The 27834-nt window shown below is 34.5% G+C and overlaps 5 protein-coding genes across 5 annotated transcripts; 3 read left to right on the top strand and 2 right to left on the bottom strand.

Annotated features, from left to right (window-relative positions):
* The first annotated feature begins 9179 nt into the window (after positions 1 to 9179).
* Positions 9180 to 11107, top strand: LOC130740504 (transcription factor MYB59). The gene is made up of 3 exons (XM_057593138.1): positions 9180 to 9631; positions 9731 to 9860; positions 10069 to 11107. Exons 1-3 carry the CDS (start codon positions 9514 to 9516, stop codon positions 10637 to 10639), a joined length of 819 nt encoding a protein of 272 aa, XP_057449121.1. The 5' UTR covers positions 9180 to 9513; the 3' UTR covers positions 10640 to 11107.
* Positions 11108 to 12683: 1576 nt separating this feature from the next.
* On the top strand, positions 12684 to 15350 carry LOC130740503 (uncharacterized). Its single transcript, XM_057593137.1, has 9 exons — positions 12684 to 12863; positions 12938 to 13023; positions 13146 to 13193; positions 13301 to 13389; positions 13545 to 13598; positions 14203 to 14270; positions 14401 to 14450; positions 14596 to 14693; positions 14954 to 15350. The coding sequence occupies exons 1-9, from the start codon at positions 12799 to 12801 to the stop codon at positions 15053 to 15055; spliced, it is 660 nt and encodes a 219-aa protein (XP_057449120.1). The 5' UTR covers positions 12684 to 12798; the 3' UTR covers positions 15056 to 15350.
* A 304-nt stretch (positions 15351 to 15654) lies between these two features.
* On the bottom strand, positions 15655 to 17174 carry LOC130740502 (aquaporin TIP1-2-like). Its single transcript, XM_057593136.1, has 3 exons — positions 16940 to 17174; positions 16486 to 16736; positions 15655 to 16188 (listed from the first exon to the last, which is right to left on the bottom strand). Exons 1-3 carry the CDS (start codon positions 17070 to 17072, stop codon positions 15814 to 15816), a joined length of 759 nt encoding a protein of 252 aa, XP_057449119.1. The 5' UTR covers positions 17073 to 17174; the 3' UTR covers positions 15655 to 15813.
* Positions 17175 to 23605: 6431 nt separating this feature from the next.
* LOC130740501 (ATP synthase small subunit 6-A, mitochondrial-like) lies at positions 23606 to 23933 on the bottom strand. The gene is made up of 2 exons (XM_057593134.1): positions 23748 to 23933; positions 23606 to 23652 (listed from the first exon to the last, which is right to left on the bottom strand). Exons 1-2 carry the CDS (start codon positions 23866 to 23868, stop codon positions 23606 to 23608), a joined length of 168 nt encoding a protein of 55 aa, XP_057449117.1. The 5' UTR covers positions 23869 to 23933.
* A 1228-nt stretch (positions 23934 to 25161) lies between these two features.
* LOC130737176 (uncharacterized) lies at positions 25162 to 27280 on the top strand. Its single transcript, XM_057588939.1, has 2 exons — positions 25162 to 25195; positions 26310 to 27280. Exons 1-2 carry the CDS (start codon positions 25162 to 25164, stop codon positions 27278 to 27280), a joined length of 1005 nt encoding a protein of 334 aa, XP_057444922.1.
* Positions 27281 to 27834: the final 554 nt, after the last annotated feature.

The following is a 27834-nucleotide window of genomic DNA, read 5'->3' as shown; positions in this document are numbered from 1 at the left end:
TGAGTATTAGGGACCCACTTGATGTGTGCATGATAAGTTGCGTGTGCTATCCACCAGCACAATGTGCTTATTATGTGGTTGTGCTTTCCATTATATGACCCACCAACAAACAAGAAGCTCACATCAGAGTTATCTCCAGGTTCAAGGTGGGTCACTTTTTTTGAAGTGCCATCTAATGCAGTGAAGACACCATCCTTAATTCTGCACTCATCACTTCGAATTGCATTTTATAAATCAATGGTATGTGATATTCTTCTTTGTTAACTCTTTTAAATATCAAGTGATGTTGAATCGGGTTAAATAAGCTTGATTCTCTTAACCATGTTGTGCCATCCAAATATTCCGTCCTGGTTAGTCAATGCACGTTAAATTGATTGTGTCAAACCACATACTGGATGGGTTTGGTAAAACTTTTCCAGACCTCTCATCTTGGATCACAATTTCTAGTACAGAAATATAGTGTTCACTCGAAATGGAGATCCTTTAGGCTTTTGGTTTGGTTGGCACAACTTGCTGGAGCCGTTGGCTGACGCAATTTTTAAAAATTTATAGTCAGTTGAATAAACTGATTCTGTTAAGTGTCGGCTTAGGCAAACACTAATATGATTTGTCAATGTGAAAATGGTTACGACTTACACCATTTGATCACAATTAATAGGTGCGTACACTAGTCACTCTCAACTAAGGCAAACCCTTCTTGTGACTTGGAGATACTATGTTAATATCTCTAAATTAAGGATAATGTTTTTCCTGCTTGAGAGCACTAATTTATGGCCATGTAAACTGTGAACAAATGATATACGTTATCACCAATTTCGCATTGACAACCAATAAGTTAAAGCTAATGCACACAACATCAACCATATTAGAACATAATACAAAACCATCAAACCTCGAACTCAAGCACCGAAATACCACTGTTCTATTTCAAATCGAGCTCGAGGGTAAACAATATCGACCATAGAGGGGCATCTGGTGAGACCCTCAAGGTGCTAGAGGGGGTGTCGATGCCCTGAAGCAACCTCTCTGATTGGCCATTGTGAATGCGAGCACAAGTTGCAGCCAAAGAGAAAGATAGGAGAAATCAGGGAGGGGAATAATGACAATGAGGGGAATAATGGCAATGAGGGAGAAATCAGGGAGTGGAATGATAATGGTAACTTTACAGAATTAATCAAAACCAATCATTTCCTTAGATGTTTTTTTATAAATTTTTTCATATTTTTTGTGGTAGGAATCGCTCTTTTTAATCTTCTCCACATGGTCTATATGATTCATTGACTCATCTTAGAATTTGTCAACTTGTGAATGTTTTTAACCACTACAAATTTGCAATTTTCGATCACTAGGATGTACAGCAATATTTTGTTTCCTTTTACTTGTTCAAAATGTCGTCGTTACTTGGAACTTTTTTTTATTAGTTTTAGTTTTCTCTATTTAAAAATATATTCTAGGAAATGTTTTTCAAAAAAAGAAAGAAAAAAAATGATACGTTTTCAAACATTAAAAAACTGTAATTTAAAAATATAAACAGAAAGAGAAAATTCTCTAAAGTGTTCATATATTTTAGTTTTAAAAACTAAAAACTAAAAAATGTTTTTATAAACAGTTTTTGGAAATAAATTATGAAAAATAATTTTAAAATTTTTTCAATTCTTTTTTAAAAACTGTTTTTAAAAGTTGTAATCAAATATATCCTTCGCCTTTCATGACATATATAGGACCCTTTTATCATCTTCTAATAATTAAAATGTTTTCTTAATATTAATAATAATTAAAATGGTGAGGACCCTTTAGAGAGGAAGATCAGAGAGAGTGACAAGATAAAATTAAGTGGTCTTCCCACATATTGGTGGCATCCCCGTCACTACCCTATCTTTTTTGGCTACTTCTTTCAACATATTCATCCCCTAAGAAACCTTCTCAATATATAGTCTCTAATGCAAGCAGCCGCAATTGTCAATTCCAATCCCATTCTACAATTTGTTAAACTATTCCAATGGAATTTGATTCAAAGAGTTCCAAATAATGTTTACTCTTAAAGGCTTTGGATCGTCTGCAATTAAAAAGAAATTTTTTTTTAATGATTTTAGGACTTAAGTTGTTTATTTTATAACAAAAATTCAAATCATGTGATTAAGAATTTCAAGTTATGTAGTTCATTTAGAATAATATATAGATATAGATCACTATAACTTGGTAAGATTTGCATTTATATACTGTCAAAAGACCGTCTAATTTTTGTTTATATATCAAAAAATAATTAATGTACTTATAGAATTGAATCACATACGTACTTTCGATATAACATTTAGTGGAAGCTTAATCACTGCAAATAATAACCGCGGTTAGAAATTTTCCTACTAAATAGTTTATCGAAAGTATGTCGATGATCATCAGCCCATCATTAAAATATATTTATCCAGTCCCATTTCCCACTTGATTCATAAAATTGTAGTGTTGTCCCTTAATTAATTTTAATATATTGTTTAAAAGCCTTTCCCATTGGCATTACTTAAATGAGCACATTAAGCATGCATGTTAAGCACATTCAATTTCAAAAAGAATAATTTACCCTCTCAAATCGCGGCAAAAATGATAATCGCCATGAGAAAATTCATTTGTGGTATAATATTTCTTATAACTTGTTGATATTCCCCTTATACTTCACTAGTACTATGACCCGTGCGATGCACGGGGATAATATTTTTTTTTTCTTGTGAGTATTTTTTTAAAATATGTGTTGTTTTTTATGTTTATTAAAAGTAAATTTATGATTTAAAAAGACAAAATTATTTTTAGATATAAGCAAAACATAAATTAGTAAGTTTATTTTCCCGCTTACCTAAAAAAAAGTAAGCTTATTTTCCCCATGGATGTGTGCTTTTATTTTGTAAAAGTACAATTATTTTGTTTCTTATTTGTTTTTGTCCTTTTTTTATGAGCTTTGATTAAAAATTTACTCACAACTACATTCTATAAGAAGTCTTTGTTTATGTAAAATATCATCACGTAAATATTCTCAAGTTTTCTCCAAGCAAATTCTATCTTTGGAAGATATCAACCAAGTAGCAAAAAGTCTTCTAAAAGTGTTTAAAATACCCCAATACAAAGCTTCTATTACTCCATCAATGTATTCTTTATCGTCTTCAAGTAAGTTCATCGCAAAGCACACGTCCTTGTAGGTGTCTCATGTGTGTGCTCTTTGAATTCCCTAACTCATAAAAACCAAATAATAATAAAATAAAACATTTTTTTAAATATTTGAGGTAAATAGAAGAAGATATAGCATCATGACATGGAGCTTATAAAAAAAATTGACATTGATGGGAGGACTGAAACTGTGAAATAAAATTTCAATGGAGAAGAGATAGTGGGAAGGTTATTTTTTGCATTGATATTATATTTAATATTAAAACCACCACCGTCAAGTTTTAAGGATTAATTTTAATTATTATTTAATTAATTATTCTATAAATAAAAGATTAAGAATTCATCTGCTTATCAGAAAAAAAAAAAAAACGAATTCATCATCTAAAATATGGCCTATCAATTGCTTTTATGATGAAGCCAAATTGCACAACTTTTTTTTATCAATTCCGTTCTTTTTACTTTTAATTAATTTTAAATTACGGGTATACTTTGCACTTTTTTATTATCATATTTTTGAATTCTATTTGCTTAAAATTTTCAGTGCCATTTGCTTGCCCTTCATGGTGCTCTATGGATATGTTAGTGCCTTCACTACCCGCACATTCCCTTCAACCCAAAACTTAACATCATTGAAGTTTGGCATGCAAAACACTATTTCTATAAAGACATATTTTGAAGTTTCATTTCATGGAATGCAAGACAATATCTCAGCATTAAGAATAGCATTTCCATGAAAAAAGACTAAATAGGAAGCAAATGGGTTCCAAAAAAAGACTTCCATATGCGAAAGAGTATTTAGTTTACTACAATATACTTAACAGGGCAAGAGCTAAATACCATTAAATTGAAAATCATAAATATAAGTAGAAAAGATAGAAACCCTCAGTTCTCATGTACCATCGATCATTTAGGCGTTGTAAGATCCAAATCTGAAAATTAGAGATGCTAGAACAAATAAAAAAAACATAACCCAAACCATCCAAAAGCAAAATCAACTAAATAATAATCAAATAGTTAAATGCATTAAGTGGTTATACATCAAAGAAAGAAGAGAATTGAAGTTCTATATAAGCTAAGAGAAGTAAAAATTCTAAACATACGAAAAATTATAACATATACCACTTTTTAATTTATATAAAATTAAAATTACATATACATTAAAACAATGATTAGAAAGACTGATATTTATGAATATACCATGAAATCCCGCAAGAAACCCTAAAATGACCCCTAAACCCTTCAAACACACAAACAAATAATACCTGTAGATATTTGAGAGGAAACTTGTAGACAAATGGAGTGACATAAGGGGCACCGGTTTCAACCTCTTCTGTCATCTTAGATCAAATTGCTAGAGCTTAGAGCTATCTCAAATCACCCGAACAAATGCATATTGAAAGTAGTGAATAAAAATAGACGAATTGGAGAATTACCCATATAATGCTCTATTTTTCTAAAGATTCCCTCTCACGGAGCAAGGATTGTCATTTCACCTTCAATAGCTTATTAGCAAATAGGTAAATCATTCTAATTACGTCCCAACTAAAATCTTAATCACTTGTATAATAGTGCAGGTTGTGGGATTCAAAATCACGAAATAGAATTCAAAGTTGGAAAAAAAAATTGAGCAATGCAAAAGAGATCAAATGATCTCAACATGCATCCTATGATAAACCAATCATGGTTTGATACCTTGAGGCCATATATATTGCTAATTAACATGTCCAGACTGTAGAACTTGAAAAATGGGTATGAAAATGATGCGTTTAAATACTGATAGAATAAGAAAATTCAGAAGAAGAAAGGATGACACACCAAAATATTCATAACACAGACAATATCGATGACATTTAGAAGTTTTTATGAGAAAGGGGTAATGGAAATTTATAGAGGTAATGAAGCTAGAATGAAACAACTCACCTCTTGAAATTATTTTCAAAAAGTTGAGAATTTTTAGCAGGTGAAACGACAACTGTGAGACACCCATAATTATAGGATGTGTTACTCATTATTATTTTTTTTTATAAAGGAAGACTCAAAGTTTGAGCCTTTGAAAAAATCAAAGTAAATACCTTAACACACACTATGTGAAGTGCACTAAAACTAATTTATATAGTTGTAGAGTAAAAAGTTAGTGATGTGTTTTTTTTTTTTTTTGAGTGTAATAATATTTAGTGTGCCCTATGGAATTCCATAACATATAATATTTAAGTAATAATAAATCCATTTAAATTAATTGCAAAGTGAATAGTAAATGGATATAGGATGACATTGGTGGGAGGGGAAAGGTTAGTGATTTTTGTAGTGAAATCATAATGTGCCTTATGGAATTTCATAACATATAATATTTAGTATTTAGCTAATAATAAATCTATTTAAATTAATTGCAAGGTGAATATAATGGATATATGATGACATTGGTGGGAGGGGAAAGGTTAGTGGGTTTTTTTTTAGTGAAATCATGTTTAATATTTAATTCATTCAATAAATGAAAACTAAGTATGTTTTCCCTATGGAATTCCATAATTAATAACATCTAAATAATAATAAGTCTATTTAAATAAATTGTAAGGATGGTTAAGATCAAAACTAATCAACGGTCATGATTGATTTCCTAGAAAATATTCTACGAAATTACATAAAAATCCATGGTAAAATATTCATTCATGAGTCATAGTATATTGCATGACTATTTTACCCTCCTTGTTGCCAAACTTTGCTTTTATATAATATATAGATATAGATATAGATATAGATAGATATAAATAGATAGATAGATATAGATAGATTTCAATATATATATCATTGTTTATAAAAAAAATATTTCTTATAGCTTATAAGATTCACTATAGTTTAAAGATATGTGGATGAAATTAGTTACAAGAGATTATTTTAGTTGGTAAACTTGTTATTAGAAATTCGGAGGCCTATACTCAACCACAAAAGCTAGCTCAAGAGTTGAGGTTTGCACTACCCTTATAAAGGCTATCTATGCTCTATCTCTAGCCAATGTGGGACTTCTAACACACCCCCTCACGTCCAGGACTGAACAACCTGGAACGTGGGATCAACAACAACGGGTGCCCCAAACATGGGAGGTCTCCACAACAAACAACAAATGGATCTAGGATAGGCTCTGATCAATAATTTCTTCAGGCATGGCGACGGCAACAGGCTGAACAGCGATGACAAAAGTCTGAAGCGCAGGACAAGAATCAGTGTGCAAATGCGACGGTGATAAATCCAGCGTCGATGCAGAAATTGAAGAAGGAATCAAGAAACCCTTGCTGAAAGTGCCATAAACGAATGGATCAATCGCCGGTTTCCACGCCGGAATCTTGATTTCTCGATCGGCGAAGAAAGAAACAGGAAAATGATCAAGAATCTTCTCAGAAATCGTTTCATCCATGGCAGCATCAAAACACGCAGGGGAAGGAGGAACTGGAGGATGCAAGATAGAATCCTCATCTTCAACCTTCACGAATGATTCTTGCACCATTAGAGAATCAGAAGCCATGATCATCGAATCAGAGAACGATGAACACGAACCAGAGCTCATGACTGAATCAGAGAATAGCGAAGGAGAAGATGAATCTGTGGTGTTGTCTCCAAAATCAGCAATCAAATCAGAGAAAGTGAAGGAAGATAATCTCGCAGTGGTGCTGCGGTGGCAGCGCTTGAAGCCACGACGAGCAGGTCAAAGGAAGCGCTCGTAACTCGGCGGCGGCGGAAGTGGCGGTGAGCTCCATTGGAGCTCTGATACCATATTAGAAATTTGGAGGCCTATACTCAACCACAAAAGCTAGCTCAAGAGTTGAGGTTTGCACTACCCTTATAAAAGCTATCTATGCTCTATCTCTAGCCAATGTGGGACTTCTAACAATTGTTACTTTTTCAAACAATGGAAGATTTGTTTTGAAAAAGAGAGAAGTACCCCACCACAAAACAAGTAAGTGGTGTTGGTTTAACCGCATGCAAATGATGATGACATATATATAACAATTTATCATGCATGTTGTTATTTTGTGGTTCATGAATAACACTAATCCTCAATTTGACATTTGTAGTATTGTCGAGTCCCACAGAAGCAGGCCTGCATCCTATACCCAATTAGAATCCAATGAGTGTCTCCTTCATTTACTTTAATTTCTACCACTCGCATGCATTGAGTTATAGAATTAATTTCCGATCTTTCTAGATGATTATATAATAGGTACGCCTGATTAACAATTTATTTCATTGATAATGTGATCTCCTAAGTTATTTTTGCTAGCAGTAGTTCCCTTGTAAAAGGTGCATATGGTGTTGGATTGCGATTTTCATGCCAAGATCATCTTTTACCAGGGTTGAAGCTACTGATGAATCTACTGTAAAAATAAAAATAAATAAAAGGTTCCAAAATCTCAGTTATTAGGAAGAATTGTTGGGATCTTGCCCTCAGTGGTACATGAGAGAACGTAACTCAATGTTGTTATCACAAGTTCAAATCTTAGGAACCAAAGTCCTATTTGGACCAAAAAAAAATCCTATCTAATAAAAGCCGTATCCTAGCAGCTCGTTTTAGTTGTTTTCAATAAATAAATTAATTTAAGATAAGAATAATTTGGTTAAGAGTAAATTTATTCCAAAAAGTTTGTTTAGGGGTGAGTACTACTCTACTTTATATATATATAGTGACTTATTTTTAACCATATTATTAACTAATGTGAGACTTATTAATTTCTTACCGTGTGTCAAACACACTCTTTGTTATTTTTCTGAATGTGTTGGTTAGTCCTGCTGGCTGCTGATGCACCACACAAACATTTGCTCCTAGATTTATTATTAAGTGCAGTGCGGGTTAACAATTTTTAACAATATCTCCAGTTCTAATATCTCTCTCCATTTTCATTTTATATCATGATAATAAAGATTACCTATCTTAATGATTCTTTCCTGTTCTCCATTTTTAAAGTTTGATTTGTCCACTTCAACTTTGTCTTTCAGCAAAACCTGGGCCTCCTGATCTTTGGCCTAAGTCAAGGGGACGCAACAATCGATCAAGTTGTGTAAAAATATGATCAAGTTGCTCTTTATTGCCATTTCCATCCACACATTCAAGTTAGTGATATATAATGCACCCTAGATTTGTGAAATAAAAAATTGTTAAAACTTCAAATATAAAAGTACATATAATTGATAAAAGGTGCTTTTGTAATAAAATATGTACTATATATTTCAAAAATCATAATAAATATGCATTTACATTGTACCTTCATACTTCATTTCTATAATAAATTTCTTTTTTACACAAGGAAGGCGTAAAGGTATTAATGTAAAGAACACCTCAAGACAGTGTGAATGAAAGTATTTTATTAGATATATCTCCCATAACGTAAATATCATTAGCTAACATGATCTAAATTATTGTCTGTCATGGTCCAAAAACAGAGAAAACAACGAACAGAGAATTCTGTCTCTGCCGAATTGGTAATCAATCCAAAATAGTATTAGTAAATTTGTTTCATCCAACACTCTGGCTGCTGAACAATAATACAAATGACTAAAGCTACCTTTGGGATGAAGATTTTCTATACGTTGCCTCAATTTTCAAGCTCACTAATGATATTTTTTTATGTTAATTGAAAAAATACATGAGTAAATCAGTTATAAAGTGTTTTACTGGCACAAAGAATGAAATACAATAAAATGTTTCAATTTAGACGAGACAACTTCAATGGAAAAATACAGATTCCAATGCAAGAAAATTTCAATGCAAGAAAAGTGAAATGAACTCCTTATTTTAAGTGCATTTGGATTTACGCTGAACTCAACATAGATTTATGTTGAATTCAATGTGTCAAAATCAGTGTTTTCTCATCTACGTCAAACTTAACGTGACAAATTCTAATTTTTTCGTTAATATTTAGAGATGTGTAAAATCACATTTGTGTTAGCTAAAAAGCTAAAATTAACATATCTAACAAGTTGAATGTGTTTTCAAATTAATTTCAACTTAATTCAAACAATTCTAAGAGGTTGAGATAATTTCATTCATATTCACATTGCAGTCAACTTAACTAGAATCCAAACCCATTGTCATGAGGAAGTACTGTTCCCTCTGATTATCTCCTTTGCAATGGCTGACATCATCCCAAAATGGCCATAGCAAATGATCACATGAACGGTGGATATGCAAGCTTGCTTATTGTTATAGTCATGTCCAAAAAAAAACTCAGATTGTGAGTTCATGACAGAACACATATAAATACTGTCCTAGTGCCTGTATAGGTCCCCATAAGTGTGGTGAAAGAAAGTCTTCTTCTTCTTCCTACACAACACTTCCTATACTGAGGAAAAACAAAACATAAGAAAGAAAAAATGGTTCTGCAACAGGAATTCCGAAAGGGTCCCTGGACAGAACAAGAGGACTTCAAACTAGTCTACTATGTAGGCTTGTTTGGAGACCGTAGATGGGACTTTATAGCTAAGGTTTCAGGTTTGAAGGTGGCGGGAGACAGTAAATAATAGGTATGCTTATAAGGGCATGCTGAGTTTTACAAGAAGCACCTTTTATAACATCCTCACTTTGTTGTAGGTTTGAGTAGAACTGGTAAGAGTTGCAGGTTACGTTGGGTTAATTACCTTCACCCTGATCTCAAACGCGGCAAGATGACACCCCAAGAAGAGCGTCTAGTCACGGAGCTTCACTCCAAATGGGGAAATAGGTTTGAGAAATATGCAGAAATTTTAGCTGCAGATTACTCAAAAAATGCTTTTATTGTATTCAATTTAATACTTTTTTAAGTGACAGAGCGGTCTTGCTGTCACGATTAACTGAGATTCAACTTCTTTCGCTTCAATTTGTATAGTTTCTTTGATTGAATTTCACTGGTTGCTTAGATTGAAATAGCTTTCATGGTTTTTTTTGTGCAGATGGTCTAGAATTGCTCGCAAATTACCGGGGCGCACTGATAATGAGATCAAGAACTATTGGAGGACTCACATGAGGAAAAAGAAGGCTCAGGAGAAGGAGAAGAAGCGTGCAGCAGAAGCTGCATCATCATCATCACCTGCTGATTCTTCAAGCTGTGAATCCTCACTGACCTCAAATAATCATGGTGTGGATTCACATGCTTCCAAAGAGGCTGGAGAAGAAGACAGCTTTTATGACACAGGTGGAGCTCATAACATGAATAATGTTCATGTAATTGGAGAAGATCACCAAGATGGTGGTGATGATCAGGGGTACTCTATGGATGATATATGGAAAGATATTGCTATGTCAGAAGATGAGAATTTTAATCTGCAACCAGTCTTCGATGGGTATAGTGAAGAAGGTTGCAATTTCTCTTATCCTCCATTGTTTTCTCCATCATGGGATTATTCTTCAGACCCCCTTTGGGTGATGGATGACGAAGAAAGAAAGATGTTGTTTCCTCTGAGTCATGATCACCAATCTTTATCCTTCTATGGTGACCAAGGAAGAACATTTCTAACAGGCTAATCAGGAGGATTCTTTTTGAAATCAAGACCAATACTTTGTTCATATGTGTGGAATCTGGTATAAGAAAGCCTAACCTGAATGGATCATGTTTCATTCATACCCATTTTTTTACACTAACCCTGTATGTATGCACTTCCCTTTTTCATGGTAGAAAAAGGAAGGAGATCTAAGGATTAAGTTTTCTATTCCTTATTTTACTGTAAAAAGAGATGTGTATATATATAGGGATGGTGTTAAAAATTGAAGTATGAGAAAATCATAGATCAATATGTATAGCATAGCATCTTTAAGCTTTAAGCATGGTTCTTCATAGTGTGACACAGCTGTAACATATCTCAAGCACAGCATATAACTGTTGTCTATATCAATGTTTGTGCTTATCATCCATAGGCTGGTGGTATGTTCTGAGTGTAAAATATCAAGCACTTGTTTAAATTTAACTTTCAATATGATTTGGATACCTCTCAATACAGCACTTTAAATTTTTTATTAGCAGCCACTAACTAATTATGCGTGAATAATCTATACAGCTTTCCAATAAGAATAGTATAATAAGATGCCAAGCACATAGATCAAGCAGTCGTGTGAAGATAACCCATCAATAAAGGGGTTTGATATATTTGCACTTCATTTTATTTTCTATTTAGATAACTTTTTGTTTCTATATTTTCTTCCTATCACATATCATATCTTAAACCATTCTTTCGTCTATTTCTATCTCTTTATGGGTGTGAGTGAAATTAAGCTTCGAATAAATTTATTCCATAAAAAATCAACTTTTATATATTTACACTCATTTTCTCTACCATTCCATTTTCACAACTTTTTCTCCATATCTCTCTATTTTATTTTTTTTGTCTTTTGCATCACTCATCATATATCTCACTTCTCTCCTCTTATTTGAGACCTCTTCTTATTTGAGAGATTGTAAGAAGGGGAGAAAGGTTTGAGTAATCTTTAAAAACCTTCCAAAACTTTCCTTTAGTTAATTTGTAGTGTTCCCCACAAAGAAATTTTGAACTTGCAAACAAAACAATGACTTGCTCCCCTTCCCCATCACTAGCCCTCCCCTGCCCTTTGCCTGAAAGCTTTCTCCTTCTCCTTAAACTGTCAAACACATTAAGCGTCAAACACATTAAGCAAGGTATCTAACTTTGAGTTTTGTGTGTAAAACAAAACCCGCCTAAGAATGTGGATGAACATGGTTTGAACAGGATTGTCGTGGATGATCCAAAAGGTGGACCCAAAAATAGTAGTTGATATGCATTGCAATTGTAATGGTAATTGAAGAATGAAAACAATGAACAAGGGTTAACCCTCAAAATGAATCAATTCAATTAAATGAAAACGCACTTTAGTACTAGTCCAGGTTGGGAAATCCTGACATTCAAAGAAAAAAACTTCACAGAGGATATTAATAGAGAAAGTACCTGCAACGAGGAGAGAGCACTTTGAATTGAAGGACGAAAGGAACGATGAGAGAATAGTTGAGTGAAACTGTGAAAGAGGTTTCAACCAAATTATAACTTTTTTTCTTCCATATTACTTCTACCTAATTCATTCATATACTTCATTTTTCTTCCATATTATTTCTACCTAATTTTTTTATTATATTTTTTATAAAATTATCTATCCTATGTTTTATTCTTTTTTCTCTCACTTGAGGTAAGTGTGAAAGAAGTTAATCAGATTTACTAGCGTAGTCATTTTCTTTGTCTTTCTGAGCGTAAAAAATACTATCTTCTCATTCTTTTTTCCCTGTGTTAATAGGCATCCTAAGTCATATTTGAGCCCGAAACATTTACACTATGGTAGAGTTAACTCTCTTTGCAGGGTTTTTCTCCATTTATAAGACTCGAAATCAAGTATGTACTACTTGAACGGTTGAAGCAACCATTGTTGGTAAAACTTTTTTTTTTTTGAAATAAACTTGATTTATTAACCCAACATAAAAATGGGCTTAAAAAAATACTGAAAAAAAAAATCATGGGAAAATTGTGAAAAAGAAAGCAATTATTGAAAGAGACTACATGTGATGAAAATTAAGTAGGATGGCCAAAAATGGTTGAAGAATGCAGAGTGAATAGATAGATAGCATTGATGGTTAGTTAGTTATTAGAGAAACGCTAAGAAGAAGGAGAAGGAGTGAGTGACGAACGATGGCTCCTCTTGGCATTTCCACTCTCTATTTACTCTCTTACAACTCTCTTCAGGCCATTGGATGGTACTCTATGTTTATCTTTATTCTTATCCTTCTTCTTCTTCTCCTCTCACACTTTCCATTTTTCTCATTGACAGGACGGTTTCGTTGACGAAAATTGTGTTCAATCTTGTCTCCACTGCCTCCATCAATGGCACTTATGCTTCTGCCGGCCAATTAATAAGTCAATCACTCACAACTTTTCATTCAATATCTTATCTTCTTACTGTAGTCTCTACATGCAATCAATCAAAAGATTATTTATGTATTTATCAATTTTGTGATTTGTTATTAATTTCTCTCTAGTTTTTCTGCAATGTGCTGCATTCTTGGAAGTTATACACGGAGCCATTGGTAAGTGGGTTTTTCTTTTTTACTGTGAATGATTGAATTGAATGAACAAATTTAAAGATTTTTAGTAAGTAATGCATGAATGGAATGGTGGGGTTTCAAATTTTCAGGCCTTGTGCCGAGTGGAGTGTTGCTTCCTCTGATGCAATGGGGAGGAAGGACTCATTTTGTGCTTGCCCTTGTTGCTAAACTTGATGAGGTTCTCTTTTACATCCTCTCTCTCTCTCTCTTTTTCATAAATTTTTAAATAATATTTTTTATAATAATATGATTTTCACTTGAAGCTCTTGTTTATGGAATGAGTTGATTCACTGATTATAACAACTCAGGCCTTATGCTGTGTGCTTTCTGCAGGTCCAGGAGTTAACTTCAATTTTTATTACTTTTCTTGCATGGAGCATCAGTGAGGTAATTTATTTCTTTATTTTTTAACTGGATGTGGTTCATTTAATCTACAATAATGTTTGGTGTACATCGTTTTCGTGTAGATACCTAGAGAGAGCTAGGAAGAGAAAATTGATGTGATATATGATGTGATATGACAGGAAGAAAAATATAGAGGGGAAATCGCGGTGTTTGTGGATGTAGATACTGTTTTGCAATCTACTGATCAGGACTGTTTAATTTACTAGCATGACCTTCTTATTTAAACTATTGTAAGTTACAAGGCCATTCAAATCAATTTATGACATGTAGTGTTGTATCAAAGAAAAAAGAAAAACTGTTGATAATCTCTATGATTTGTATTAGTGGAGTCATAGTGGGAAAATGAGATGTAGTGTTGGATTTTTTGTATTTCAAGTATTTTATACCGTAAGTGCATGTTTCTTGTATTTTTAATTTTAGGATAATATCAGGTGATTTGTTCATGATGTGGATTGTAGCTTAAATTTTTTCTTCTGTGGTTTGTGATGTTTGCAATCCATGAAAATTGTTGTAGAGACGAAATATAATATATATGACCCTTTCTAAGTAAGAAAGATGATTGGGCTTGCTATCTTTGGAGGTACAGGTCATTAGATATTCACATTATGCTTTCAGTTGCTTGGGAAATTGTCCTTCTTGGATCACATATCTCAGGTATTTTTATTTTTCTTTCATCTTAACCCACATTCTCCTAAGTCCTAGAAATAGGAGGTTAGTAGGTTCTATCACATTAATAGAATACTCTAATCAAGTATATATGCTTTTGTCTTTATCTTTTAATTAGGTACACTGCATTCATTGTGCTGTATCCTTTGGGAGTGGGTCCTGGAGAAAGTGAGTTCATATATCAATATCTCCTTCCTATCTCTGAATTTTGTATGAATGAATTTAAAATTGATGTTACTATATACTACTCACTATTCCTTTCTAGTCCAAATGTCATCACTGTTGTTGTTACTAATTATTCAATATAATGCAGTATGGGCTATGTACCAGGCGCTTCCAATTATAAAGAAGAAGAATCTCTATGCAGATTCCTTTTCAAGCCTCCCATTTAGTTATTATGATTTCCTTAGGGTAAGTTTTCATAAGTAACCTATAACCTCAAATGGATTACCTGGTAGTTGGCATCAGTTAGTTATGGAGATAAGAAAATGAAAGCTTAGAAATAGTTCTGTTAATACAGTGATGGAAACTGACTTGTATAGCACATGGAAACTGGTTTTCTGTTTGACTGATATATCAAATGCCTTCTTGCTCCTCTTCAATTCAATTTTGTCTGTCTGCATCTGCCATTTGTTTATTCTTTTAATGTATGCTTCATTTCTCTCAATCAGGTTGTGCTTATAGTTTATCCATTCCTCTGGCTCAAACTTTACCTCCATCTGTTCAAGCAGCGGCGTGCGAAACTTTATAGACAACATGACAAGAAAAGATGAGGAGCCTTACTCCTGGTTTTTTATATTTTGTTGAACTTTTGAACTTGTAATTTTAGTTCCAAAGAAAACTTTCTGTACTTGGCACTGGAGATGCTCATTCTGAAACTTATTGCATCTGAAGTCTTTCCTTTGAATGGATATTGTGCCAAATAATGGAATTGTAGCTTTCATTTGCGATTAAGATTGTAGGAGAAGGAAGAAAGATGGTGGTGATTTGTAATGGAGTGCCTACATTTGTATTGATGTGTCCAATGACTTGTATTGGTTAATAATGTGGGTTAGTTAGCTTCTGAAATATTACATTTGGAATTGCTAAATATGATTATGGACATTAGGACAGTAATTAATGCATATTGTTTTCTGGCTATGCCTGACTTTACCTCAAAACCTGAAAGTTGTTTTATAATTGCTCTACCTTTCATAAAGATTTATTTGGTCATCTCTTTAGTCAATACAGGACCTCTAAACATCGTTCTTAGATTCACGGTGTTTCTTGGGTAGTTTGAGAGAGGCTTAGACCCCTGTCAAGTGCAGCAATTTTCTTCTTTCGAAGGATCATCATGTAAGAGGTACTGAATGATTTTATGAGGACAAAAAGCTTGGCTAAAACATCTAATGATCATTCATACATGATCTTACAGAACAGGACAAAAGTAAAGAGAATTCAACATTTGGAAACATGAAAGTGCAAACAACATAGGGAAACAAAAGAAAAACCCTCCCCACTTTCAATTTAAAACACTGGGGGAGTTTTGGTCCTAATATTCTGCAACAGGGAGCTCTTCATAATTGCTTTGGGGGATGAAGAACAACTCATAGACAACTGCTGCAATAGCTGAACCAATCAACGGGCCAGCCCAATAGACCCAGTGATTAGTCCAGGTCCAGCTAACAACTGCGGGCCCAAAAGACACTGCTGGGTTCATGGATGCACCATCAAAGGCACCACCTGCCAAGATGTTAGCTCCCACAATGAAACCAATGGCAATTGGAGCAATAATCCCGATGTCACCCTTCTTTGGATCCACTGCAGTGGCATACACAGTGTAAACCAAACCAAAAGTCATCACAATCTCAAAGACAAGTGCATTTGATGCTCCCACACCAGAAGACAATGAGAATGCAGAAGTTTCCTGCAATGGACATACACAAAATATACTCAAATTCAGCACTGAAATGGTAGCAGGGTTTTAATTTACAATTTGCTGCCCCAATTGTGACCACAACGCAACGTAAAGGGTTTTTGAGTTTCTGTAACAACATTACGATCACACTTGTGGCTACATCAGCTCGCATTTGTTCACAATTCCACGAAATAAAATCGCGACCGCAATCGCAATTTAAAACCCTAGTACTTAAAATTAAAAAAAAATATACAAGGATAACATGTCTACTATTCAAAATGAATGAATACATGTAAGGTGCCTCACCAATCCCCCAGTGGCAAATTTGAGGAGCAAGCAAGCAACCACAGAGCCAAGCAACTGAGCAATCCAATACAAGAGGCCTCTAATGAGGGTAATGTGGCCACCAATGAAGGCACCAAATGTAACAGCAGGGTTGACATGGCCACCAGAGATGTTAGCACCAACAGAGACAGCAACAAAGAGAGCAAATGCATGGGACAGTGATGCAGCTACTACTCCAGCTGGTGTTGCTGAACCATTGTCTGTGAGCTTGTCTGCAAAAAAAAAGAAAACAGAAAACACAATATGTCAGTGCAAACCAAACAAAAATTTAGTCCGCGCATGTTTAAAAATCCTTTTACAATTGATTCTGAAGACAAAATCAGTTGTGAGGAGAAATTTCTGAAGTTTAAAACTGATTCTGATACAAAAGAAGTTGATCCAAACATGTTATTATACGAGTTGAACAAGGCCTTACTATATGCCATGCCAGAGCCTTGTCCTGCAAAGACAAAGATAAGCATTGAGATGAACTCAGCTAGAGCAGCCTTGAGTGCATCAGCTTTGCCAAATTCAGAAGGATTTCCAATGGCAATTTTAGAAATCGGCATTTTTTTTCTCTAGGATTTCAGGCTTAGAATAATATTTATGCTAATGCTAATGAATAATGATAATGCCTTATGCTGTTAGCCAAGGTTCTTGTTCTAACATAAGCTAAAGTGCTGGTTATTTATACTAAGAACTTGCTGCTACATTTGAAGTTGTTTTGTAAACACGAGGGAAAAATGGCAAGACAAGAATTTTCAAGAAAAGCAAGTTGGGAGCCTCCTGTTTGCTCTGGTGGCGCCACGTGTACGGTGTGATGTGAGGTTGTGGGGCTGCATCACCGACCGTTGATCAATTCTTGGTGGTGGGGCCGTTAGTTAGCTTTAGGACGGGACCGACGCAGGATTGTTTATACGGCTGTGATGTGGACTAGACATTGGTGAAGGGCAACGTTGGTTACTATGATTTTCCCTAATCATTGTTGTTTAGCAAGCTAAGTTTAAATAAATACTAGTGTGGTTAGTGGAAAAGATGAGGGTCCCACGGTGGTTGTATTTGTTTTCCATGCATCAAAGGTACCACCTACTAGAAAGAATTATGTTTGAGTCGGGAACATTCACATCATAGTTTGTTGGTGAATTTTTTTCCCTATTCTTAAGATTCGAATCCAAGACTTCAGTTAAAAGGTATCAGAATCAAACATGTACTATTTGAATCAATCGATTATTAATTCACCTGAGTATTTTTTGACGTCAATGTCCCTACTAGTCCTAGAGTGGGTGGATAGTGGCCCGCAAAATGAATAGCTCTCATTGGCTGTTTGCCTTGCCTGTAACGTTGGAGGTGTGTCTTCTGTGGAAAGGTTGATGATAAAATTTCATGTTTATTACACATTGTGAAAGGACAAACCGACCATGGGGTCACTTGATGTCGATTAACGATGATAACTACATAATGTGTGTTTTGAAATTCAGATGGTTTTCATGTTTATAGTGGAAGTAATTTCTGTAGGGAAAAAATTGATTTTGAAAGGCCTAAAATTGAATCCAAACTTGTTAGATAGTTCAAAGTTTTGATACGTTTCAGTGCTTTAATTGTGGATTGTACTGAGCCTAAGCATTGTTGTGTCATGAGAAAAGCTAAAAGTATTTCCAACTACGAATATAGAGAGGATCAAGAGCCACAAGTATTTCCAAATAGTCATGTCACATTGACACATTGCCTCACCACACCCCCTTCTGCCCCCCATAAAAATTGTCTTAATAATTTTTAAGCTTATCTGCTCTAGTTATTTTATATTATGGACGGCTTAAAGGGAGGTATTCTTTAAAGTTTAAAACCATTTTGGCTTTTTTCTTGTCCTGATCTTGTAATAATGAGACTTAAGCATCAGGTGATAGAGGCTATAACCAAGCTAAAGGGATTTGGGGGAATAGAAATATTGACATTGTACTGTTTTACACACATTCTTCAAAATACTGAGGCTGATTATTTTTTTAAAATAAAAATTGATGAATTATGAGTATTTTGACTTTTTAAAATATAAATCAATTATAAAAAGTGTTACCGGAATGATATCTTAAGTAGTAAGAGTTAAGAGAGAAATGAGTGGGTGTGGGAGGTCCGGGGATCAATCCCTAGAGAGTACAATTTATCTTATATTTCCGATGTAAAAAAAAAAGTAGTTGTACTCTTGGCAAAGAATCAAGGTTTTAATAATGACCAACAATGATAAGATAATTTAAAAATAACTTAATTAAAAATAACTTGAAAAAACAAGTCATAATCTATTTAAATAAATTCTCACAAACACTTTCGTAAACACTTATGATAATGTATTTGTTTGGCATGTCATTTCAACTAGCTTATAACTTATTTAACTAGCTTAAAAGCTCTTTAAAATTGTTTGGTAAAGAGGCTTATTTCAATAGCTTAAAGCTTTTTTAATAAGCTACCTCAAGTAGCTTATAGTTTAAAGCTTATTAAATTTACTCTCTTTTTTATCTTTAACATTTTAATAAAATTCTATCATTGCCCTTTTTATATTTATAAAAACACTAAACTCTAATTATATTTATTTTTAAATAATTTCTATTCATAAAATTTTAAAAAATATTTTGTTAATTTAGACAAATATAAACTTACTTTACTAAATTAAAAAGGCTTAATAGCTCTTTTGGTCCCTCACTTATCACAATTTTATAGTTTTGGTCCCCAATAAAAAAATTAATACTTTTGGTCCTTCACATTGCTTTATTTTTTGCCAAAATAATCCCTATTTGGGACTAAAACGGCAAAAGAGTGTAAATACAGTTTTTTTATTCTATTAAATTAATAAAAATAAAAAAACGAAAATAATTAAAAAATAATATTATATTTTTTAGAAGATAAATAATTTGAACTAAATTAAAATATTTAAAGTGATAATTATTTTAATATCATATATATGTATATATATATTATCAAAATAGTAGACATGCACAGTTGTATATATATATATGTATCGATTTGTAAATAAAGTAAAGTTAAATGTAAAAAAAATTATACAAGTGTGCCTTTTTATGTCATTTGACAATTTCAGACGGCTCAACAGCTAGTTTTACCAAACCTTTTTCAATGAGATAGTTTTTTAGCTATCAATCTTCAGTTTTTAGGTAGCTTATCAGCTAGACATGTCAAACATGACGAATCTCAAATTTGTTCTTCCAAACCACACATATTTTTATACTTGAACACCTCTCTTAAGAAAGACCTTTATTTGAAATTCAAACTCCTGTGATAACAATCTTAGTACCTATATCATTTCAAAAAAAAATAAAAAAATCTTAGTACCTATATCCATATCCAATGAGTACCTACGTACCCGAATCAAGATTTTTTTAGTTACAAGAGGAAAGCACCCGAATCAAGATTTATCATCAACATGTTTTTATATAAATTATATTTTACTTTTGTTTAGATAATTATGGGTTAAAGCTCAAACCTACAAGAAAAGGAAAGACAGGAAAATGAAACTCCTCTCGTATCCTTAGACATACAGGATGAGATTGACTAAGAAAAACTAACAAAAACAAGGGCATGTAAAATCCCAATGATGACCCAAATTCAACAAGTGATCTCCGCAATGTTTTGCTTCTCGGAAGTGATATTAATCTATTGAAGCTAAAGAGCTCCAACTTGGGTGAATATATACAAGTTTTACAGCAGAAGAAGAATCTAGTTCTAAAACCAAATTCGAGATATATAGACAGCAACTAACTGTAGAGTCTAGCAGGGGCGGACCCACATAGAGCACAGGGGGTTCAGTTGAACCCCCTGAAAAACAAAAAAATTCTACTTACCCCCCTATAATATATCTTTTTTGAACCCCCTGAGATTTTACATTTGCACCCCTAGACCCCAACTTCTCTCTCACACACACTCACATAGTCAGATCTCTCTCACCTCTCACGAGTTACGCTTTGATTTCTCAAGCACTCTCACGGTCTCACCTAGGTCTGGCCGTCTGGGTCATCAACACGCACGGCGCACCACCACCACGGCACCACTGTCCAGCCGTGCCTCACTGTGCCTCTGCCCTCTGGTCTGGCTCTGGGGTTCTAATTTCTAAAGGTATGGCTGGTTTTTCCCTAACCCTAAATGGCAAATCTGTTTTCCCTAATTTCTAAAGCTTCTAATCTTCTCCTATGCACTGCAGTCTGCACAATCTGTTTTTTCTCTCTAGTTTTATGTATTTTTTTTACTGTGGTACCGTGTGTGTGCGTATGGTGCTGTTAGTGCGTTTTTTGACCATAACTTCTGGTTGTGTGGTGGGGTTACTTTATCAAACAAAGAAATAGTGCAGATCAAGCAAGTTGAGGAGGCTTTTGGGGCGGTTTGTGGGACTGCAGGAGGTTGGGCTACTATTACTAAGTCCCACATACATTAGATTTAGATGTATTTAAAATTTACAAAGCATACACTTTCAATGTGTGGAACTTGAAAGAAAGAAAAAACAATTACTGCACAAAATTACTAAAAAAGAAACCAGAGACAAAGAGTGAGGAATTGGGTAAATAATTGATGATTGATCTGTTATGGTAAATATTAATTTGGTCTTCAAGTGTAGGAAAATTATGTTATTTTGTCTGTTTGCTTTGAGCATAGGAAAGCTTTATATGTTGATTATAGCAATGGCTTGGGCTTTGTGGGAACATAGAAATTGGATTGTTTTCACTGCAAGAGGACTCAATCTTTGATAAAGCACAGCTTAAGGTTTGGCAATGGTTATCTGCAAAGGGAAAGGACTTCCACTTTTCAATGTATGAATGGCAATCACAACCTATCCTATGCCTCCAATCGGTTTGATACATACACATACTTATACTGTTGTGATATTGGGATTGAATTGGCTTTATGTGCAAGGGCCTGATTATGATTGGGGACATTCGGTGCTGGAAATTCTAGAGCAAAGGCAGGACAACTTGATAGCAAGTATCTAATTTGAAGGGATGCTTTTGGGGGCTTTAGTTTTAAAGCTGATCCCATTTAGTTTTCCCCTGTTTCCTCTGTTTTTGTAATACTCTTCTATTTTTGACTTTTGTTTGTAGTTTCTCCTTTCTCTTTTCTTTCTGTGTACCTTGGGTGGCACCCCTTGTGCCTTTTTAATTTATCAATATGGCTTATCAAAAAAAAAAAACGTAAAGGACAACTATGATATGTATAATTTCGTATAAACATATTACAATTGTTTTTAATTATATTTTTATTGATGTGTTCATTTGAAAAATTTGACCCCCCTGACCCTAGGGTCCTGGATCCGCCACTGGAGTCTAGACTATAAACAAGACCACAAAGCCCAGTGGGCATATATTCCTAACCTACTAACCTCCTAATGATACACACACACACACACACATAATTGGTTTGGTTTACAGAGAATTTCCATGACCGAGTGGGTAAAACTCATAATGTGGTAGTATCAATAGGATAACCTCATACGATCTAATAGGTAAAACTGAAGACTCTAATAGAATGATTAGAATCTCATAATACAGTACATGTAACTCTGTTCCAACAAAGGTTTTTTATACACATAGCCAGAAACAAAACCCTCATCAATGTATATAAGGAACTCAACTGTTGGTTAATTTTGACAAGACTTAGTTGGTAAAATATCTTTTCTGCTGTATCAAAAATAAAAGAAGTACCAATGCAGTTCCCATAGGATAAGCTAATTTTTTTCGATTTTTTAGAGAAAGCCGACCATTAGGATTGAATAGCTAGCTCTGATGTGAAATAAAGCAATAGCTAGCCCTGATGTTTGTGAACTGGTTAAACCCAATCCCCCAACCCCCCTCTAAAAAACTATTTACATGGCTACAAAGTAAAAGCTAATTAACGATAGACCTCAAAAGGCAAAGGTACACACTATTACATCTAATCTCCAAATATTATGGTCAACATGTACCAAAAGAGAAATCTGAAGATATGTATCATAAATTCATAATCACATAAATCAATTATTGCTAAGTATGGATTTTTTCAAGAAGATTCAGGTGAACAACCAAAACTGAAATTAGGAACACGGTGATAGAGAGAGTACATAGAACGTTTCTCTTCGGTTATTACAATCCATCAAATTTAAGGCATTCAAAGTAATCTTGACACCCCTAACATGAAGTGCAAAGCCAGTCCAATGTCATCATTCAGAAATCACCTGGAATATACATAAATAGCACCATGACCAATAATCAGAATCCCTAAATTAAGATGCATTCCGACAAGTATGTGATAATCAGATAAATTATACAAACAACCATGTATAGTATAGAATAAGAAATAAAGAGAATAACGAGTTATGTCTCCTAGTCCCTCAATTGAAGTGATAGTAAGGTGCATGATAACCAGTGGTGTTGGTGATCTATCTACACGACCAAACTGATCCGTTCCATTGGTAATTTGTAATCAGCATATATAACAGCATAAGAAAGCAACTCAATGTCTTCCCAATACTCGAGAGTTAAGACCATGCAAAGTAATATCCTAGAGTATAATCTTATCACTTCAGAGAAAAAGTACTTCTAAGTTATACATCCCCCAAGCTAAATCACTATCATTCACCACAGTTGTGTGAATTTTATTTGCGATAAGCCCAAGGTTTCAAAGTATTATATAATTTGCTTCCAACAATCAGAAAATTATTCTCCTCTCCAGAATATCAGGTTGGAGTGAAAATCAAGCACAAGTTTTATATAACAAATTAACCCACTCAAAAAACAGCTCCTGCAAATAGAGGCATTCACTGCTTTAAACTGCTACTATGGTGAATAAGAAGTATATCAATGAATCATGATGCACAGTTTATCCGAAGGATCTTTTCACTTCAGTATAGAAAATCCAGTTTTGCTCTACCAATTGCACAGACAAATAAAGCACAATTGCCAGAATCAATACCACAAAAATCTACTCCTATCATTTCCAGATTCATGAAAAACTCGCGGATTACACAAAACAAATCTACAAGCTCCAATACAAAGCATTTCAACAATCGCAAACAATAGAATCACATTCGCATCCAACACAAGAAAAGAATAGAGAGATTCGGAAAAAGTTAGGGTTACCTCTTGTGCGCCTGAACGAATTTCGATTTCTTAGCCTCTTCCTCTGCGAAAAAAACAACAAGCAAATGGAGAAATTAAGCATACAACAGAATAGAAAAACACAAATCTACAATTGAGCGTGGTGGTTTTGTTACCGACCGGTGAGGCCGAGGGACATTTTGGTGATTAGGGTTCCGGTGACGGCGAACCCGACGAGGAACGGCCAGGTGCGCTTCCATTCACGCTTGAAGAAAACGGGCCATGGATCGAACTTTCTCATTCTTCTTCTTTCACTTCGCTCACTGCTGATGCTGATTGATCTCTCTGATGCTGCTCGCAAATCGGTGATCTAATAGCATTGTTTTACCTGTTTCCAGGTTCCATCTGTATGGGCCAATCCAAATCTAACTGGGCTCCAAATCAAGGCCCTGACGGTGTCAACAAGAAATTGGGCCTTTATGAACTATAGTTGATTGACAATAAAAAGTATGGATATTTCATTATTGATAATTTGATATGATGTGAAAATCAAATAATTTTACCACATGAATGTGAAATATAAGTTCACATTTAATATCATCTTATATAACTTTTTTTTACAAGTCATATATAAGTTCATCCACATATATTCGTGAGTTTCACATTTTGAAGTTGTAGACTTATTTCCCGATTTTAATCTCTGCAAGACTCCTCAATTTCCAACACCACTAGCATAATAAGTCAAACTAAAATGTATTATTTGCCCTAACGAGGGCGACTGATTCATGGGTCTATAAACAATGATCGAACAAATTACATAGTTCATTAACTATGCACTAACAAGCAATATTAGTTTTGGTCATATATGACAAAATATTTTGATTTTCTACACCATACATAGTATCGATCAAGCCGATGGTATTTAGAATTGACCTAAGGAGGAGAAGCAGCAACCCTTATCTTCATTTCATAATGGACGGCTCATTTGTACCTATAAATAACATAGAAGAGGTCATACTTCTTTTAATGTTTTTGCTAAGAAATGTCTCTCCCTATAAAACTGAGTGAGATCCTTCAATTTAAGATCGTCTTTCATTTGTTCTTTATGTTTTAAGGGATTTGACAGCCTTAACTAATTATTTGGAAGAATTGCTCCCTATACTACAAACGCTAATTTTTATGAAAATGCATTAGTTAAAATGACACGTGGTGGATTGCGTCGGTTTGACCAAAACATTAGCGTCGGTCATCGTAGTCGACGCTAAACAGCTAGCTTCAACCAATTTAACATGAGTCGACGATGTCGATGCAAAGCCAGTACTGTTATTGTCGATTTTGGACTGCTTAGTGTTAACTTTCAACCGACACTAATTAGCTCTTTTTTTTTGTTACGGTTACCAACCAATGTTATACAAAAATGTCTCATTAGCGATGGCTATTAAGTGTTAGTGACAGATTTTTGCAATTTGTAATTGTGAGTTTTCTTATAGTTTCCAGATCTTCTTTCACCAATTAGCGGCATGCAGAAAATATTAGTTTTATATGAAATTAATGATGGAAAAAGGTTACTTTCAGTCTTTCAGCATCTTAATTAATGGCAGATTACCACACTGTTGAGAAACGCATTAGTACGTACGGAAAGATGAACTGAAGAGATACAAATGATCAAAGGTGAAGCTGCTGCTATATGCCGGTCGTTCTCCGCGTCGACGTCTTGATTTCTTCTTGTTTTTGTTTCCTTATTGGGTCAAAGTCTAGAATTTCTTATATAGAATAGACTCAAGTCAAGTGATGCAACTCTAGTACTCTACAGACCGCAAATTCATATGCGCAATTAAGTTGGATTCATTCAATTAATATTTGCCTTGCCTTAATATTGCCTGCGACACACTGCATCCTGATCAGTCTCAGTCTCAGGTCATCATGCATGTTTTGGTTTTTTATTTTGAACGAGATCGCGCGATGGCCATCATCGAGTAAACGCCAGTTCTGGAACAAGTTTTGCATCGACAAGTCTAGAACGTTATATTAGCAGACATTGGGGAGATGAATGCTACGACGTCACAAAGACATTAATATTGTTCAAAGGGTCTTAAATATGATTTACAAGATCTTAAACATAAATTTCATTTAGCCTAATCATCTAGTCTTTTACTCATCAAGTCGGAGACATGGGCTTCTATATTATTTATTAACATTTATTTTTATTGAATCAGTGGAAATTACTCTACCAAAAAATATCAATAAAAATTATGAGTATTAATTACTTGTTGAATGTGGGTAGTTGTGGTGGAATCTGGTAAAAAGTGAGGGGCAGAGGGTTCGAGACTTTGAGTGGAGGAGAAAATTAGGTTAAATAAGTTTTTGGCCCTTTAAATTTTGAAAAGTTTGGTTTCAGCTATTGAATGACACGTCACTCTTCACGTCATCTTCCACGTGACATGACTAGTGATGCGTCATGTAAGCGCTCTCTAGACACATGAGGGATAAAACCAGAAATTTTGAAAGGTTAAGGGGCTTAAGTGGAACTTATTTGGTAAAGGACAAAATTCGGTGGCCAATATAGCTAGAGAGACTAAAAGCATGGTTAACTTCTTTATATAGCTGGATAAATCTTAATATTGAGACGTGCTAGCAACATTCTCTTGCACACTCTTTTTTTATAACTTAAAATTCATGTAGGTCTCACTAAATAGAGAGTGAAACTCATATAACTTAGTGGACCCCACATAAATTATTCAGAACTTTGGACACCTCTCTGGAAGTCCAAGTCCCTCCCTCGTTGTAAGGAGCTCTTATGGCGCGCTTGCAACGATGTTCTCCCTGTCCGTGCAGCTCTAGCTCATCGTGGGATCGTGGAAGATGCAATTTGTCCGCTGTGTGGGGAGGAGTGTGAAACCGTGAACCATGCATTCTTTGCTTGCACGGAGGTGGCTCCGATTTGGTTCAGTTCGCCGCTGTCATTGGATTTCAGGAACGTTCCACCAAGCTTCTCCTTAAAACAGTGGTTGTCCCAAGTTTTGAAGGAGGGGGATGAATGGTTTATTGATTCGGTGCTTACACTGCTATGGGCAATTTGGGAGAGGAGGAATCGATGGTGCTTTGATCAGCAGTGGTATCCTTATGACTTTGTGCTTCGTCGAGCTGCTTCTATGGCTACCGTGAGTCTGTTGGCTATGGATAATGAAGCTACACGTACAGATCAGCTGCGGGATGGACGGAGGGATCGCTGGCGTGCTCCACAGCCGGGAACGATCAAGATTAATGTTGATGCTGCGGTCCCTGCTGGTTCGGTGATGGGCTACGGTTATATTGCCAGGAATTCTTTGGGACAAGTTTTAGCAACTGCAGCTTCCAAGTGGCCCATGGCGACATCCGTGGCACTTGCAGAAGCTATGGCATTGAGGTGGGCTTTACAACTTTCTTTGGAGCTTGGTTTCTTTAATGTGGAGGTGGAACTTGACAGCAAGCTTGTGATAGATTCCTGGAGGAACCATCAACAGCAAGCTTCTTATTTAGCTTTAGTGATTTCTGATTCAGTTTTTATTTCCCAGTCTTTTTATCGCTTTTCTATAGCTCATGTGTTGCGAGCTAGTAATATGGCTGCAGACTTTTTAGCCAAATTTGCTTTGTCTAGTTACTGTTTTGTTGGGATTGAGGAGTACCCTGTCGGTTTAGAGACGGTGCTTTCCTCTTATTTGGTTTCATCTTGATTAATGGAATTTATGTTTCCTTCAAAAAAGGAGTATGAAAAGGAGAATGCTGCTAGCAATTGTCCTTGTATTTATGTGGAAACAATAAATATTTTAATATCTTAAATATTTAATAAAAATAAATCGTAAATAAGTTCACAATACTTTAAGAAATTATTTTAGTTAACTTTTAGACCTGAATATATACCTGAATATATATTGTCACACGACTAACATAAAGGCTCTGCTACCTAGTGCACATGTCATCCCTCATAAAAAAACTCAAAAATCAATTTTGTCCATGTTATTTTTACTATTATCTTTTTTAAAGAATTTTTGCTATTGACTAACTACAACATCATATGCGTGTTAAAAGTGAAAAATTGGGAGAAACTAAGATATTAATACAATTAATAAATATAATTTTTTTTGATAAATGAGTTCTTTTACTAACACTTCATTTGTTAGCCTAGACATAGGTGAGAAAGAATTGTCGTAGAGAGAACTTGGGAGAGAGGTAACTTATCTTTGTGCATGCGCCATGCGGTGGGCAGGACAAAGTGAGCAGAGAGAAG

This window comes from Lotus japonicus, chromosome 2, assembly GCF_012489685.1.
Source record: "Lotus japonicus ecotype B-129 chromosome 2, LjGifu_v1.2".
Lineage (NCBI taxonomy): Eukaryota > Viridiplantae > Streptophyta > Magnoliopsida > Fabales > Fabaceae > Lotus > Lotus japonicus.
The sequence above is the reverse complement of the archived record's forward strand: the minus strand, read 5'-3'. Positions and strand labels throughout refer to the sequence as shown.